Here is a 13,960-nt window from a genome sequence, read left to right as displayed (position 1 = left end):
GAAATATCAAATTATCATATGCAATAATATTTCTTCCATTGTAAACTTCCCCATATAGTTTCTGAAAAATAATCAGCATCAAAATTCAGGGCACAATGTACAGCAGGTGGCTACATTATTATTTAGCAAGACGAAATACTCTCTTTTGGTCTACATCACTTTGACTTCACGAAGTACCATTCTCATATGTTAATTGTAATTTAGCAGCACAAAGGAGCTTTGCATACTAGATGATATTAAACCTTACTAGTAGTCCCCCCAATCTTTTAAATTAAGAGTTTCACATATCCTTGCATGTGTCATAAATTGATATAAATAACGCATGTTATTAATTCTGAAGGAAATTGCCGAAATACATCAGGCAATTCTGAACAGTGCAGAACACTTGTTAAGCAATTGGGCATATTGTGCGTCTGTACTCAAGATGCATTATGCTGAAATTGCTGTCTTATTCGTTTACTTCAATGGAAGGAATCCAGTTAAAGCATCTATAACAAACTGTAGTGTTAACAACTTCTTATTCAAACTCAAGCATTCCAAGCTACTCAGAGAAAGAGCCAGTCCTCAACAATTTTATTATACTTAAAGACTGTATAGCGTTCCATGTGTCCCTTGCTAAATTTGACCATATGAGATTGATATATCCAAAAGCGAATCCTAGTTAGCCAAAAGGTGACAGCTGACTCACCCAAAACAGATTTAAATCACAGTCATATGCTTGTTTGGAAAGAAAAAAAGTCCTAAAACTCTTTGCATACCTTAGCCAGCAAGAGAGTTTTAGCACTCTGTTCTGTCTAAACATGCAGAGGATCTTGTCCTTCAATAGACAAAGTGCCCTGGAGACCAAGAACATCTATTGTAAGGGTTCAGTTACTTGAGAGCAGTGCAGAGAGAAGCTTTTTAAACAAGTTTGTGAATTTTGGTTTTCTGCAATCTTAGGAGACATGTTAAATGGAAAGTACATAAATGCCCAGCCTTGTGTGGCGTACCCAATCCGAAATTTCCTATCAGAGGGGTGTGTATGTGTGATTGTGGAGGGATGCCAGGATTATCTTCCCTCCCATTACAGTATTTCTTCAATGTTAGCTTTCCCCTGAGTGCCTCGATTAGAAGCATAAGACATCAGGAAAGAGTCTACACTTTGCAGATATGGATATTCTTCTGCAGGAGCACCTAACTAAAAAGTACACTGTTGTAGAGTTATAATATTAATATTCTGCTGGTGTTATAACTCATGCTTATTTATATAAATGCCCAGATCATAGGATTGTACTGTGTGTGACATAATCATCTCCATGCACACTTCTGAATGTATGCAGTCCACATTTTTGATATGAATTCTGTTCCATCCATTATCTCTGTAGCTGCTACTCTTAACACAATTTCTTGGTAGAAAGGCAGGGTATAAAATCAATCAATCAATCAATCAGTATCAATCTTTTCTAAAGTCAGGTACAAGGGATACACAAGCATTATTCTGTTGTTGTGGTTTCAAGGGAATCCTCTTGCTGTGCTGATCTGCCTGCTTTCTTCTGATCTTGGGAGATTTGTTTAATTTTTCACATTGTAGATTTTTTTATTTCATATTCTGCCTTTCCGCCAACCAACTGGTGCTCAGGGGGAATAGGTGATGTCACCATATGCTTACAGAAACTCCCCATATGGTGAATGGCATTAAGTATAATATTTTCTGTGTTATCAAGGCATCTTTGTTTAACATGGACTCTCCAGGAGTCCTCAAGTATTTTGATTGAAATGTGAGGTTGAAGAAGCTGGAGACAGCTTTCTCACGCTCTAGGAATGCTAATAAGCAAAACCAGTCATTTCTCATCAGGTCATACAGGTCAGAAGGGTTGATTAGACAATTAATCAGCAGAACAGATATCTTCCTGTCAGCAATCTGAAAATTAGTTGATTACCTGTAGTGGGATTGCCATGGGTCATTCTGTTTCTGTGCTGGATAATTTTTAATCTGTATACCTAATAATGTACTTTGTATTACTCATGGATTCATGTAATACTCAATTCCTTGGTTAAACAACTGAGGAATTGGTGTGGCTGTATGGGAACATGCACTGTCTCTAACTCACTTCAACTTTCTGGAGTAGTCCAGTTCCTAGGTTGTTTATGACATCTGAACCCAGGACTCTGGTTTATTTAAGGGTTAACCCACCCTAGAATTAACCTAAGAACAAGCTATGGACAATCACTGGTTTAACTCTGGGTTATTCACTCTCTAAATGACCTAGAATTCCTTTGTTTGGGTGTCGCTAAACAACCCAGAAATGACGTTCCTAGGTTGTTTTAGGAAATAGAAATTGTGAGTGGGCAGGAGGGACCATGCTCATTTAACCCAGGAATTGACCATTACATGCAAAATGAAATTCCTTGTAATATTTTAAATATAAATAGTTTTATTGTGGCACGAATGTTAATAAAAAAAGCAAATTCTTGGTTGCTTAAGTATTTACTCCTTTGTCACACACATAGTGAACTTTAAGTAGTTATTTAGAGTCCACCTTTGTGCTATTCTAGTGCCACAGAATCGCTTATTAAATACACCTAATACTGGAAGGCCCCAGGGCTTGTTGTGGAACATGTCTTAATAAACAGCATCATAAAGACCAAGGAGCTATCAAAACAACTCCAGAAGAAAGTTGTTCAGAAGCACCAATCATGGCTGGATTTTAAAAAAAACCTTTCAAACTGTGAGTTTCTACCAAAAACAAGTACTACAAACTTGAAAAACTATGGATCAATTGCAACTCCACCTAGAGGAGGCTTTATACCAAAACTCAGTGACCAGGTAAGTAAGGCATAAGTCAGAGAAGCAACCAAGAGGCCAGTGGTAACTCTAAAGGAGCTGAAGAGATTCACAGCTGAGATGGAAGGAACTGTCCATGGGGCAATATCATCTGGATGTGCCCCAAAATGTGGCAAGAAAAAAGACACTTACTCAAAGCTTGTTTGAAGTCTGCAAGAAGGCATATGGAAAGCCAACAAACATGGAAAAGGTTCTCTGGTTTGATGAAACCAAAATCGAATGTTTTGACCTTGCTGCAAAATGTTGTATGTTGTGCAAAGTCAACAGTGCGCATTGCACTGAGAACACCATTCTCATGATGAAGCATAGTGGTAGCAGAGTCATGTTTTGGGGATGCTTTTCCTCAGCAGGGATCAGGAAACCGATCAGGATTGGCAGCAAGTTGGATGGAGACAAATACAGGACAAAAACCTGTTTCAGCCTGCAAGGGGCAGAGGGTCACCTTGTCCAGGATGATGACCCTTAACACACTGTCAAAGTAATGTTGGAGTAGTTAAAAAAAACTTGAATGTCTTAGAATGGCCAAGTTAAAACTCAGACCTCAATCTGTAGCAAGATTTGAACGTTGCTGTTCACCAGTGTCTCCCATCCAACCTGACCAGACTAGAGCAGCTTTGTGAGGAACAACAGGCAAACACTGCGGGACCCAGATGTACAAAGCTGGCAGAGTCTTCTTACCCAAGAAGACTCACAGTTGAAATTGCTGCCCAAAGGCGATTCTACCAAGTATTGATTCAAGGAGGTAAATATGTATACAACTAGACTTTTGTGCCACAATAGAAAATATTTTACACCTTCACTGTGTTGAATATCTTGCGTACATCAAGTAGGAACAAAAGCAGTTAAAGCCATTTTGATTCCAGGTCATAAAACAACAAATGTGGAAAAGCCAAAGGTTAGTGAATACTTCTTGTAAGGCACTGTATTATACAGGCTTCACGTCTAGATTTGTTACTGTCATAGGCTTATAGAGGAGTATATTTTGGTGGCCTGTTGTGGAAGAAAAACAAAGAGGCTTTTGCTTTCAGCAGTTTGGAAGGGCTCTGATTCAAATAAATTCATTTTAGATCGGTCTGGAAAATATCAAATTCAGGTTGACCAGAGATTCCTGGTTGATGGAACAGAGCATTTGAGAAATGACAATTCAGAGGTAAGGAGTCAGTTAAACATTTGGTGGTCAGACAAGGAGAAGGTTGTGGGTTGGCATAAGTTGTGTGATAGAAGGACTAGGAGGAAGCTGAGGAGAAAGTGAATAGTTAAACCCTACATTTTAAGCTTTGCTTCTCTGTGCAATAACCATACATGACTGGTGAAGCAGGCCTCAGATAGCTGTGTTATGCCAGGAGATCTTCCCAGAAGAAAATTACAAGCACGTATTTAACATGAGATAAACTGCTCAAGCAGCCAGTGGTATCACAGAAGGAGCTTTAGTATCAGCAGAGGGCTGTCCCCAAGAGCTGGACCTGGGTGAATTTGGTTTCATTTACCTTTGGTTTTCTCTGATCTACCCTGTGCTTTATTTTTGATAGCCTATAGGCAATGACCCTGTCTGGACATAACTGTGAAGTATGGCAGCATTTCATGGGTTAATTTACCTCTGAACTTAGGAAATGTGTGCTGTGTGTGAATCAAGTTTGGAACTGCCATGGAAACAACCTATGAAGGGTACACTGATAGGATGTACTAGAAACAAGAAGCAGCTTGCACACATCATACAGCCCTCCAATGCATGGGTTAATAAAACCCCAAACAGTAGCTGAATGCACATGTTACAGCAAGGAAGGGTCATTAGAACAGAAGAATGTTTTTACAGCCATGCTGGATCAAGCTAGTACATCCAGTTCAGCATTCCTATACATAACTTGAAAAATCAGTTCAAGTTGCAACAACCCAGATTCAGGCTGGACATAAGGAAAAGCTTCCTCACTGTCAGAGCAATACAGCAGTGGAACCAGCTGCCTAGAGACATGAAACTGGACAGTCATCTGAGTGGGATGGTGTAATGTGGTGTCCTGCAACAGCAGGTGGTTGGTTCAATGGCCTTCATGCCCCCTTCCAAATCTACTATTCTGTGATTCTATGATCTACTTAACTGCAAGTCATCAAAGCTTCCTCACAGATGATAGTGTTGACTTGCAACCTGAAATAATGCCATAATAGTACAGTATTAGTGCAGTGTGTCATAGTCTTGAAGGGAAGAAAATACACTTGAACTGTAATGGCAATTGATCAACAGATGGCATTCTTAGTGTGTGTTCTTTGGTTTGTTTTTTGAAGGAGTGGACATATGCTCCCAGGAATGAGCTGTCTAATGTCTTTAGAGAAATTGATAGAAAGAAGGCACCTTTGCCTCCCATTTGTGAAGGTTTCATGCCTGAGTTTGCATTTATTTTTAGCGCTTGAAGAAAGATCCTGAAATGTATTGATCCATAAAACTATAGAGGTCTGCTTCTAAGCTGAGTTTTACTCATACTGAGTATCTTCCAAGAAGAATTGTGGGGGAACTGTTGAATGGTTTAGCATGCTCGTAGGGAATCCCTCTTAACTCTGATTCTTCAGAATAAATAATAACACACACACACTCTGTATATCACTGGAAGGTCAGCATGATGGTTTTCTCAGAGTGCAGTGGAAGCTGGACGGCTTATCCTTAAGAGAGGAGTCCAATTGATCTGGTCTTGCAGTATTGATGGTCATTTCACATTAGGAGCAGAGGATGTGTGGGAAGAGTTATGCCATTCAGTTGCAGTTTATGCTAGGGTCTGTGCAATGGAGGTCTTACACCTTACTCTTTAATATGTATATGGAAGAAAACCCCATTTCCATTATTTAAATGAAAATGTCTTTCAAATAAATGTGTTAAAGATTGCTTCCCAAGGATTTAAAAAGGAAAATGGGACATGGTAGCAAGAGAAAATAATTCCTGCTGTAATTTTTCTTAGCATCTCTTGACAGCTTCAGTCTGCAATCTTGATGGATTGTGGGCTGTGCTGTTAATTTCAATAGCATGTGTGCTGCCCCCTAACTCAATAGCAAGGGGCATGTGTGATCTTCTAGACTGCCAGTAGGCAGCAATTGCAAGGGAATAATAATTCGGAAACAACTTAAGCTGCCTTCTTTTCTGGCAGAGTGGCTGCCCAAGAGATAAAATGGAGGCCACTGTCTAGAATATAAACATAATTGTACAGAATGTATATCTGTTTTGTGGTTCTTATTTTTGCCCCTTTGTTCTTCCAGAGATCTTCCCGGTGGAGATCCGTTATAAAATAGATAGTTGATGACAAAAAGTAACTCTGCAGATTTCTTCTGTGCAATGTCAGCCAGCTGTTGATAATTTCTAAGTGCTGTGGTCTCTTGTGTAGCACCACAAGCAAGGAATGGGCCTCTTGCCAGCTTTTTGCTTGGCAGGAGGAATGGAAAGGCCAAAACCTATCTTGTGCTGCTTTGTTGAAAGATGTGGGTCCACTTATGGATGTTCATTTTGTACTTGTGAGGTGATGCAGGTGTTACGGTCCAGAAGTTCTGAGGGCACACACTTAGGGAAGGCTGTTTTACTTTCATGTATTGCTATGCCATCAGAAAGTTGGGCACAATCCCTAGCCCACACAAGTGAGTTCTTTATGACTAAAAAGATGAACATTATTCTAGGCACACACTATTCTGAAATTTTGTTAATGAAGGGCAGTCTATCAATACATAAATGAAATATAAAACTGGACATTTTTATGTACACATTTATTCTCACTGAGTCTTGTAGCATCTTAAAGACAAATGTATTTAGGGCCTAATCTTATGCCTGTTAGGCATTCTGTGAGAGATACTAGGAATCTTTGTCTTTCAAGGCCATAGACAAGGCTACAACCTTGCTTGGATCTTTACCCCTGTCCCTTCCCAGCTACCATAGAAAGCTCCTTCTCTAAGATCAGAATCATGCCTGATGGGGCAAAGAGGAAAAAGGGGGTATGCTGATGTGGCTCCTCCAGTCCGGGGCCTACTTCTGCAAACACTTCACTAGAAGAACTGTCAGGCCTGACTAGTGGAAAAATGTGAAAACAAGGAGAGAGGGGCAAAAACCATCTTTGTCACCCCTCTTGCCCTCCTGGCAGCATCCCAGCAGTGCATAGAATATGCAGAAGCCCCCACAATTGGAGACTTTAGTGAGTGGCAGCCCTGTGGGATTGTGCCCTTATTTTGGCATATCCTTTTGTGGACACCAGGCACGTCACCTTATGTGACAAATGTTACTTCATATTGACAGGTATATATACACATGTTCACAGGAACATGGGGGATGGGAAGAGACCTTGATAGTGTTTTCAGAGGGAAATGGAATGCAAAAGTACAGGCACTCATGTTTACTGTAACAGTTGCCTTTCACAAAATTTCCTTGTGTGATAATGCAGGCATCGTTGCAATAGTGAGCTGATTAACATATGGGAAGTACAGTCCTTCATACACAAGGTTCAGCTATCTCCAGCATTCTGTAGCTACCATGGCTGGCTGGGAAATGCTGGAATTGTAGGACCTATTTCTGCTTCAGTATGCATAGGATTGTGCTGTAGTGTGATTTAAATAAAAATTTTAAACGACCTTTTTCAACCCACCAGAAATAGACATATACCTTTTGATTAATTGTACTTTAGCAAGTTTGCCCTGGTATCTGCCTGAAATTTATCTGTTCAAGGATGACAAAAGTATTTTAATGTAATTAGCAGAATGTCCTTGTAGGTCCTAGGACATTGTCTTAGGGAAGTGTGGACTTCAGGCTGGCGGGATCTACCTTGTTTTTTACTTCCATCTTGAGATCCACCAACCAAAAGACATACACTTAGAACTGAATTAAAGAATTCTAAGCCCAGGAATTTGTTTTGAGTATTACAGCTGAACTGTATTTTCTTACACAAGTATCACTCCTGGTAACTCCCTTACCTCTGGCTTTTTTTTCTTGTTTCAGTGGTTTAATTTATGGAATGGGAGTAATTCTGTTGTTACCATTCTGAAACAACAACAATTGGGAGTCAGTTATCATTGGTGATCTACTTCAAATTTCTCAGAGATCTACCAGTAGATACCGATTCAATTCTGTGTTCAGGTTCCACAGTTGTGTCTGAAGAGGGATGGAGGCAGACAGCACAAGAAATATGGAGTTTGCACTGGAAAAGGCATTCCCATGTTGAGTCTTCCTCATTCATAACAACACATTATGGAAGGGAGGAACATACATGGGAACATTTTCAGCCTCATCCTTGCTGTCAATATATCCCTGGTTTTCTGAAGTCAATAAAGCCTCACCAATCTTTGAGATGGGGTGGCAGGGGAAGAATACAGAAAAAGGGCAAAGAAGAGTTTGAGTAGCAGAGATGACCAAGAATGTGTTGTTCCTAATTGATTAAAAAGGAACCCATTTGAAAAAGAGTTGGTATTTCTTGGATGAAAAGAAGCTTCTCAGCCAGGATTCATGAAAAGAAGGGTTCTTTTCAGTTGGAAGGTAAGTGGCAGTTGAAAAAAGAGGGTAGGATGAAAATAGCTGAAAGGACAGGAGCTGTTTTTCCTGGAAATGTATAATTATAGGTTTAGAATATTTTTTAGAACATTGTGTTGGAATATAGTAGAATAGTGTCAGGAATAGATTGGATTGTATTTATCTAATGTTTTTATTTTAAGTAAATGCTGACCATAATTGTGTGATATTTTTGTGGACAAACAAGATCAGAAAAAGGTATATTTGATTTATTGTTAACACTGGAAACATGTATATGTTGCAAGGCTATATGCCCTCTTGGTTGCTCATTTTTAAAAACTTTGTGAAAATCCTGTTTGTAAACCCCACCATGAAATGTAATACATATATAAACATTGTTAAGAGGTATATGAAACTTCCTCGTAAGGAAAGAAAAGTTTCCTTCCTAAGAGTAATTAAGGTTGAAATCTTATGCCCATTTACCTGGGAGTAAGCCCCATTAAACTCAGTGGGGTGCACTTCTGAGTAGACATGCAAAGGATTGCACTGTATTTGGCTATATTATTCCACCCGTGAATCTAAAAGCAGGTTCGTTATTTTGACAAAGAATCAGCTCTTATAATAGCAGTCCTACAAAATGGGAAAATGTGGATGATGCAGCATACTAATGCACACTGACAGCAAAATAAAAAAGGGTTCATTGAATAATAGTGAGAATCTCTGTACTGAGGATATCATATCTGATATCCTGATATCCTCAGTAGGCGTCTGTCAGCAGCATACTTCACAGTTCTAGGTGAAAAGACACCAAGGAAACAACAAATCTGCAAAAAACAGGAAGAAACTTTATTGGAGCCATGCATTATCAATCAGCTCATTTTATGTGTGTGTGTGAATGTGAATGAATGTAGGCATACATACAGAATTTTACCATGAGCACAGTAGTAGAATAGCACTCTCTCCATTTCTAGTTTAAACAGTATGAATTGTATCAGAGAGGAATTTGCACCTTTTCATAGCAGTTCCTTCTGTCTTCTTAGGAAATTCCAGTTCCATATTTGCAGAATCATGGAAGTTGATGGAATAAAAACAGAAGTGACAGGTGTAACTCATGGTATGGCCTCTAGCATACTAAACTCCGATAAAACTATACGCTTAGGGATTATTTTTCTTATTGCCCTTTCTCTGTTCTCTTTCTCCCCCCCCCCCCTCCCCACTTCACTCCCAATTTCATACTTGGTAAGCCATTTAAACTCCTTTGAACACTCTGAGAATTAGACAGGGGATTACTGTGCCCTTTTCTAATACCAGGCACATTTGAGCAAATTCATTTACTGTAATAAAAATATAGATAGTGGATAGCATAAGCAAGCACTGATGTAGCTAGAGAGTAGTTCTGTTCATTATTCAGATTTCTTAGAACCAAGTGTTTAAATTCAAACAATGTGAAAAGAACTCTTTAATTCATTTGGAACTAATGTTGAATCTTCTCTTAAGTAGCAATTGCTCAGAAACAGTTTGTCAAGGAGGTCGCAACAACTGAACCTCTCATTCTGCACTACTTTCTCAGCATTAAAGAGAGCTTTGTTGGATCTGGCAAAAAGTCCATCTAATCCAGCTTTGTCTTCCACAGTGGCCCAAGGGAAGCCTTGTCTCTCATGAAATTATCTCTGTTCCCATTTTTCCTTCGTATTGACCCAAAGACTGAGTTATGGTAGTTTGACAACCCCACTGGCAAGATTTTAGAGGTTTACTGGTTTGGGAATCAGTACTAAATATGGTCTCTGTCTTCTCCTCTGCTACTATCCTCTTTTGTAATTCTACCTCATTCACTTCATTTTGTCCATGTTTGTCCATTTTGTGTCATTTCTTGCTTTGCGCATTTGTAAACAATCATTTTGAAATCATTTGAATTCGCTGAAGCTGTAAGCTTAATGTACCTCATCTGTACATACTACTGAACAAGAGTTGCTTTCCCAATAAACTTTGCATATATTTCAGAGTGCAAAGTCACACTGCTATTATTGCATATCTGCATGCATGTGTTTATATATACACATATATTCTTTTTCTTTTACAGAATTGGAAGCATCCAGCAAGTCCCGACTTTGAGTGACAGATGGCTTAAGAGGCTACCATAGCTAAACTTTGAAGTCCAGATGCAGACCAAATTTCCAAATTGAAGGAGTGCCTGTGTATACCATATGTATGTGTGTATACACACAAGCATTTATCCAACTACACAGACGAGCAGTTGCATACTTTAGAGAGTTTTCGCAATTGATGAAACCTAATTCAAGCACCCGATGGAGCAACCTGACTGCACAAGGACCAAAAGCCCATGGAAAACCATCTGTTACTAGCGGTCAGCTTTCTGTATGGTCTGCAGCGAGTGAAAAAAAAACTGCAAGAAACAGAAAACGAAAAACACTCCTCTGTGCAGAGTAAATGAAACAAATACCTCTATGAAATAAATAAAGCAGTCTAAGTGGAGGGGAGATTGATATTGGTATCCCCAAAGGTGGAAGAATGCACAAGTCTATGGTGCTTCTCTGTATTGGACTCTGACAGATTCAGTTGGGTGTAATAGGCTTGCTGAATAAGTAGTAACAATAATTGTGTAGTGATGACTGGAAGAAAACAAGTTCAGGAGCAGTGGGACAGATCTAGAGGTTGAACTTCACAGACTTTTTCATCCTTTATTGAGCTTTGCAACTGAATTTGCTGTTTTTTCTTCTCCACCTATTTTTGTTTTGTTTTTTCCTTGTTAATATGGTAAAAATACTGATGCATAATTGATCGTAAATATTACTCAAAGTATTTGGAATGCTTTAAGTTTAAATTCTGCATCTGCAAATGTGTTGGTTAGAATTATGAATCTGTGTGCTAGACGAGCACCAATCAGGAAGGAGGCAATTGAACAAGCAAAGGAGACATCACGGGAAGGAAGGGGAAGTTGGATTTTTTGTGCAGCTCCTTTATCTATCTTTAATTGGCTATTTGCCCTCCTTTCCTGAATCTTACAGGATCTGCCAATAATTGCTTACTTGATGTGCTGTTAGCTCTGGCACTTTTTTTTTTAAACAAGAGGATGAAAAATGAGTCCTGCGATTCTCTTCTAGCAGGAAAAAGGGAAAAGATGAAGGCACAGAACAGCCCGGTGTTTTGAAGGAGACTTCACGGTTCACCTCATGTGAACTGATCTGCTTCAAAAGCTTAGAACCTTCAGAGCATTTTTTAAAAAAACACACACACTTGACTACTAAATGAAAAGGGGCTTTCGTTCTCATGCCTGCGTGTGGCAGCGAGTCGTGAGGAAACCGGCGAGACAGCATGATAAACTAAGACTCCAGTGGAAGTGGTGGGGAAATCACCAGCTGCAGAGGAAATGGGACTGTCTTTGGATTGCAAGGACCACTGGGTGGAAAAATGAGTGTTTAAGTTCAGAAAGGGCTTTCCCATCTGGGCTGGTGCATTGTTAACTGCACAAAACTCTAGTTTGTGGTCTCGCACGGTCTGTGTGCCTTTTTTTTTCCCTTTATGCAATCTATTTCAGCTTTAGGAGCAGAAATTTGGTCTGGTGGGGAAGATATGCCAGAGGGCAGCTTTGGGGAACAATGAATGAATGTCCTATATGTGTACGTGTGAAAATCCAACTGGAGGAAATCTTTTTAAAGCCTTAAGTTACTTGAAACCTACACATCTGCAAACCTTTGTCTCTGGAATTGCATAATGCTATACTGGAAATCTCAGGCTGTACGATGCTTATATCCAATTGAGCAAAAAGACGGCTTGCCGTTTCTTTGAACGCCTCTTCTGCAGTAGCTGTTTCTCCAAAGGACAAGTATACTCTCACTCTAATTACTCCAAATCAAAATGAAACTGATTTGTTTTGGTTTTTTTAAGCATTACGTTTTCTTAGCCAACCGTCGTCATCTTTTATAGAGGAATTTTTCACTATGCATTTGGTGGATATTTATAAAAACTGACCTTCTCTTCTCCTCCCCCACCCCCTCGTATTCTGATCCGTCTAAACATTTGGTCTTATCAATAAAATAAAAAAGCGATTTACATTTTCTGCACTAGACATAGTACTTTCTTATGTCAAAGGGGAAAAATACAGCAAAGCATGTATGCAGCAGTGGAACATGGGCCTGTTCTCTGCAGCGATTCGAACATCCTCTGCCTCTCTTGGAAAGGCAGGGTTCCTAAAAGTGAGAAGGAGAAACCTGTATGCCGGAGGCGATATTATGAGGAAGGCTGGCTGGCAACAGGCAATGGCCGAGGAGTAGTAGGTGTTACCTTCACCTCCAGCCACTGTCGAAGAGACAGGAACACACCTCAGCGAATCAACTTTAATCTAAGGGGCCACAACAGTGAGGTAAGTAAACCGCTAAGTTTCAAGTTTATAAAAGATACAGAATTATTTGTCTTAATCCAAATACACATGCCAGATAACCAAGTAAAGGAAAAACATTTGGAAGGGTTGATTGATGCAGTTCTTCTTTTCTTTGGCCACATGTATTGTAAACTGTATTTTATCATGATGTATATGAACAGAAACAAGCTTTTGGCTTGTATGCTCTGCTTATTTCCTGTGTGACTGGCATTCAGAAGCTTTTGCTTTCCCTTAACTATTGTTTTGTCTGGAGTAACAAAGTGTGATTAACATTCATTAAATGTAGTTGAAAACAGGAGTGGGCAATTTGAGCTTCTTAGCCTAATTTTTTATGGTCCTTATCCTAATTTTATAAGCCTTCTACATGTGGGCTCTTACAGATTATCTGTGAATGTAGCCCTTTACAGAAGAAAGTTGCACATCCTTGCTTTAAAACAAACCAGCTTTACCTGTGGATTTTGAAGCTGGATTCTTTAAAATAACTGTTGTGAATAGTAACCATGGTTAGCTAATCATGATAGTGAAAATTTCCAAATTCTTCCTCCTCCTCAGCCACACTGGAAAAGGAAACGTCAAAAGGAAGTGTGTGAGCCCAAGGTTTGCTGTTCCTGGTCATGCCTGTTGCCAAACCTTTGTTTAGCAGAGGTAGGCAATCTGGCACTGTCCAGATGGTTTGAATTACAACTTCATTAAGTTTGAGCCAACATGGCCAATGGGCAGGGGTGGTAGGAGATTTAGTGCAAAGCATTCAATTTAACATGATATATAAATATGACCTTTGTTGTTTTTTTTCCACCCCCTATCTGAACTGTGATGGATCATGTTTGGTAATGGCTTGTTGTAATACGTCCTGGCAATCTTAAATAGGTTAAAGAAAAACTGAATAGGGTCAAACAATAAATGGGTACAAATGAATTAGGCGTTTGCCCTTCCATGCCTGTCCGGCTCCTGAGCTCTTTCAGCATTCAAAGCCTTGAGCATTGTACTTGTATATGTACCTGGGCATAAAGAACCCAGGGCGTAGCCTCAAACCACACAATCTATACACTAAAACGTTTGAGCTGCCTATAGCTGTGATAATCACTGTACATATGGGAATGCTCTATGTCTGTCAGAAGCCTGCCAGGTGAGAGACAGTGTAATTCTGGTCCTTTGCCATGCTTTTGATAATATTGCACAAAGCTGCAGTCAAGCAGGGTAAAATACAATATTGCTATTCCCTGGGAAGTGATACAGGAAGATGGGTATGACACTGGGAAAGTGCTTTCCCAGTGCT

General features: G+C 39.5%; 1 protein-coding gene across 2 annotated transcripts in view; it reads left to right on the top strand.

Moving 5' to 3' along the window:
* The window catches only part of TULP4 (TUB like protein 4), a 129,090-nt gene that overhangs the window by 32,063 nt on the left and 83,067 nt on the right, over positions 1-13,960 (top strand). The window contains exons 2-3 of one of the 2 annotated variants that reach the window (XM_044421964.1): positions 9,326-9,399; positions 10,366-12,666. In XM_044421964.1, coding sequence (XP_044277899.1) covers positions 12,415-12,666 — 252 coding nt within the window. In that variant the 5' untranslated portion in view covers positions 9,326-9,399; positions 10,366-12,414. The remainder of the gene's footprint in view (positions 1-9,325; positions 9,400-10,365; positions 12,667-13,960) is intronic. The other variant, XM_044421953.1, reaches the window with a different exon arrangement.

Source organism: Varanus komodoensis, unplaced genomic scaffold, assembly GCF_004798865.1.
Source record: "Varanus komodoensis strain SLA01 unplaced genomic scaffold, ASM479886v1 scaffold1, whole genome shotgun sequence".
In the NCBI taxonomy this organism is placed as follows: Eukaryota; Metazoa; Chordata; class Lepidosauria; order Squamata; family Varanidae; genus Varanus; species Varanus komodoensis.
Note: the sequence above shows the minus strand (reverse complement) of the source record. Positions and strands in the feature narration are given on the sequence as shown.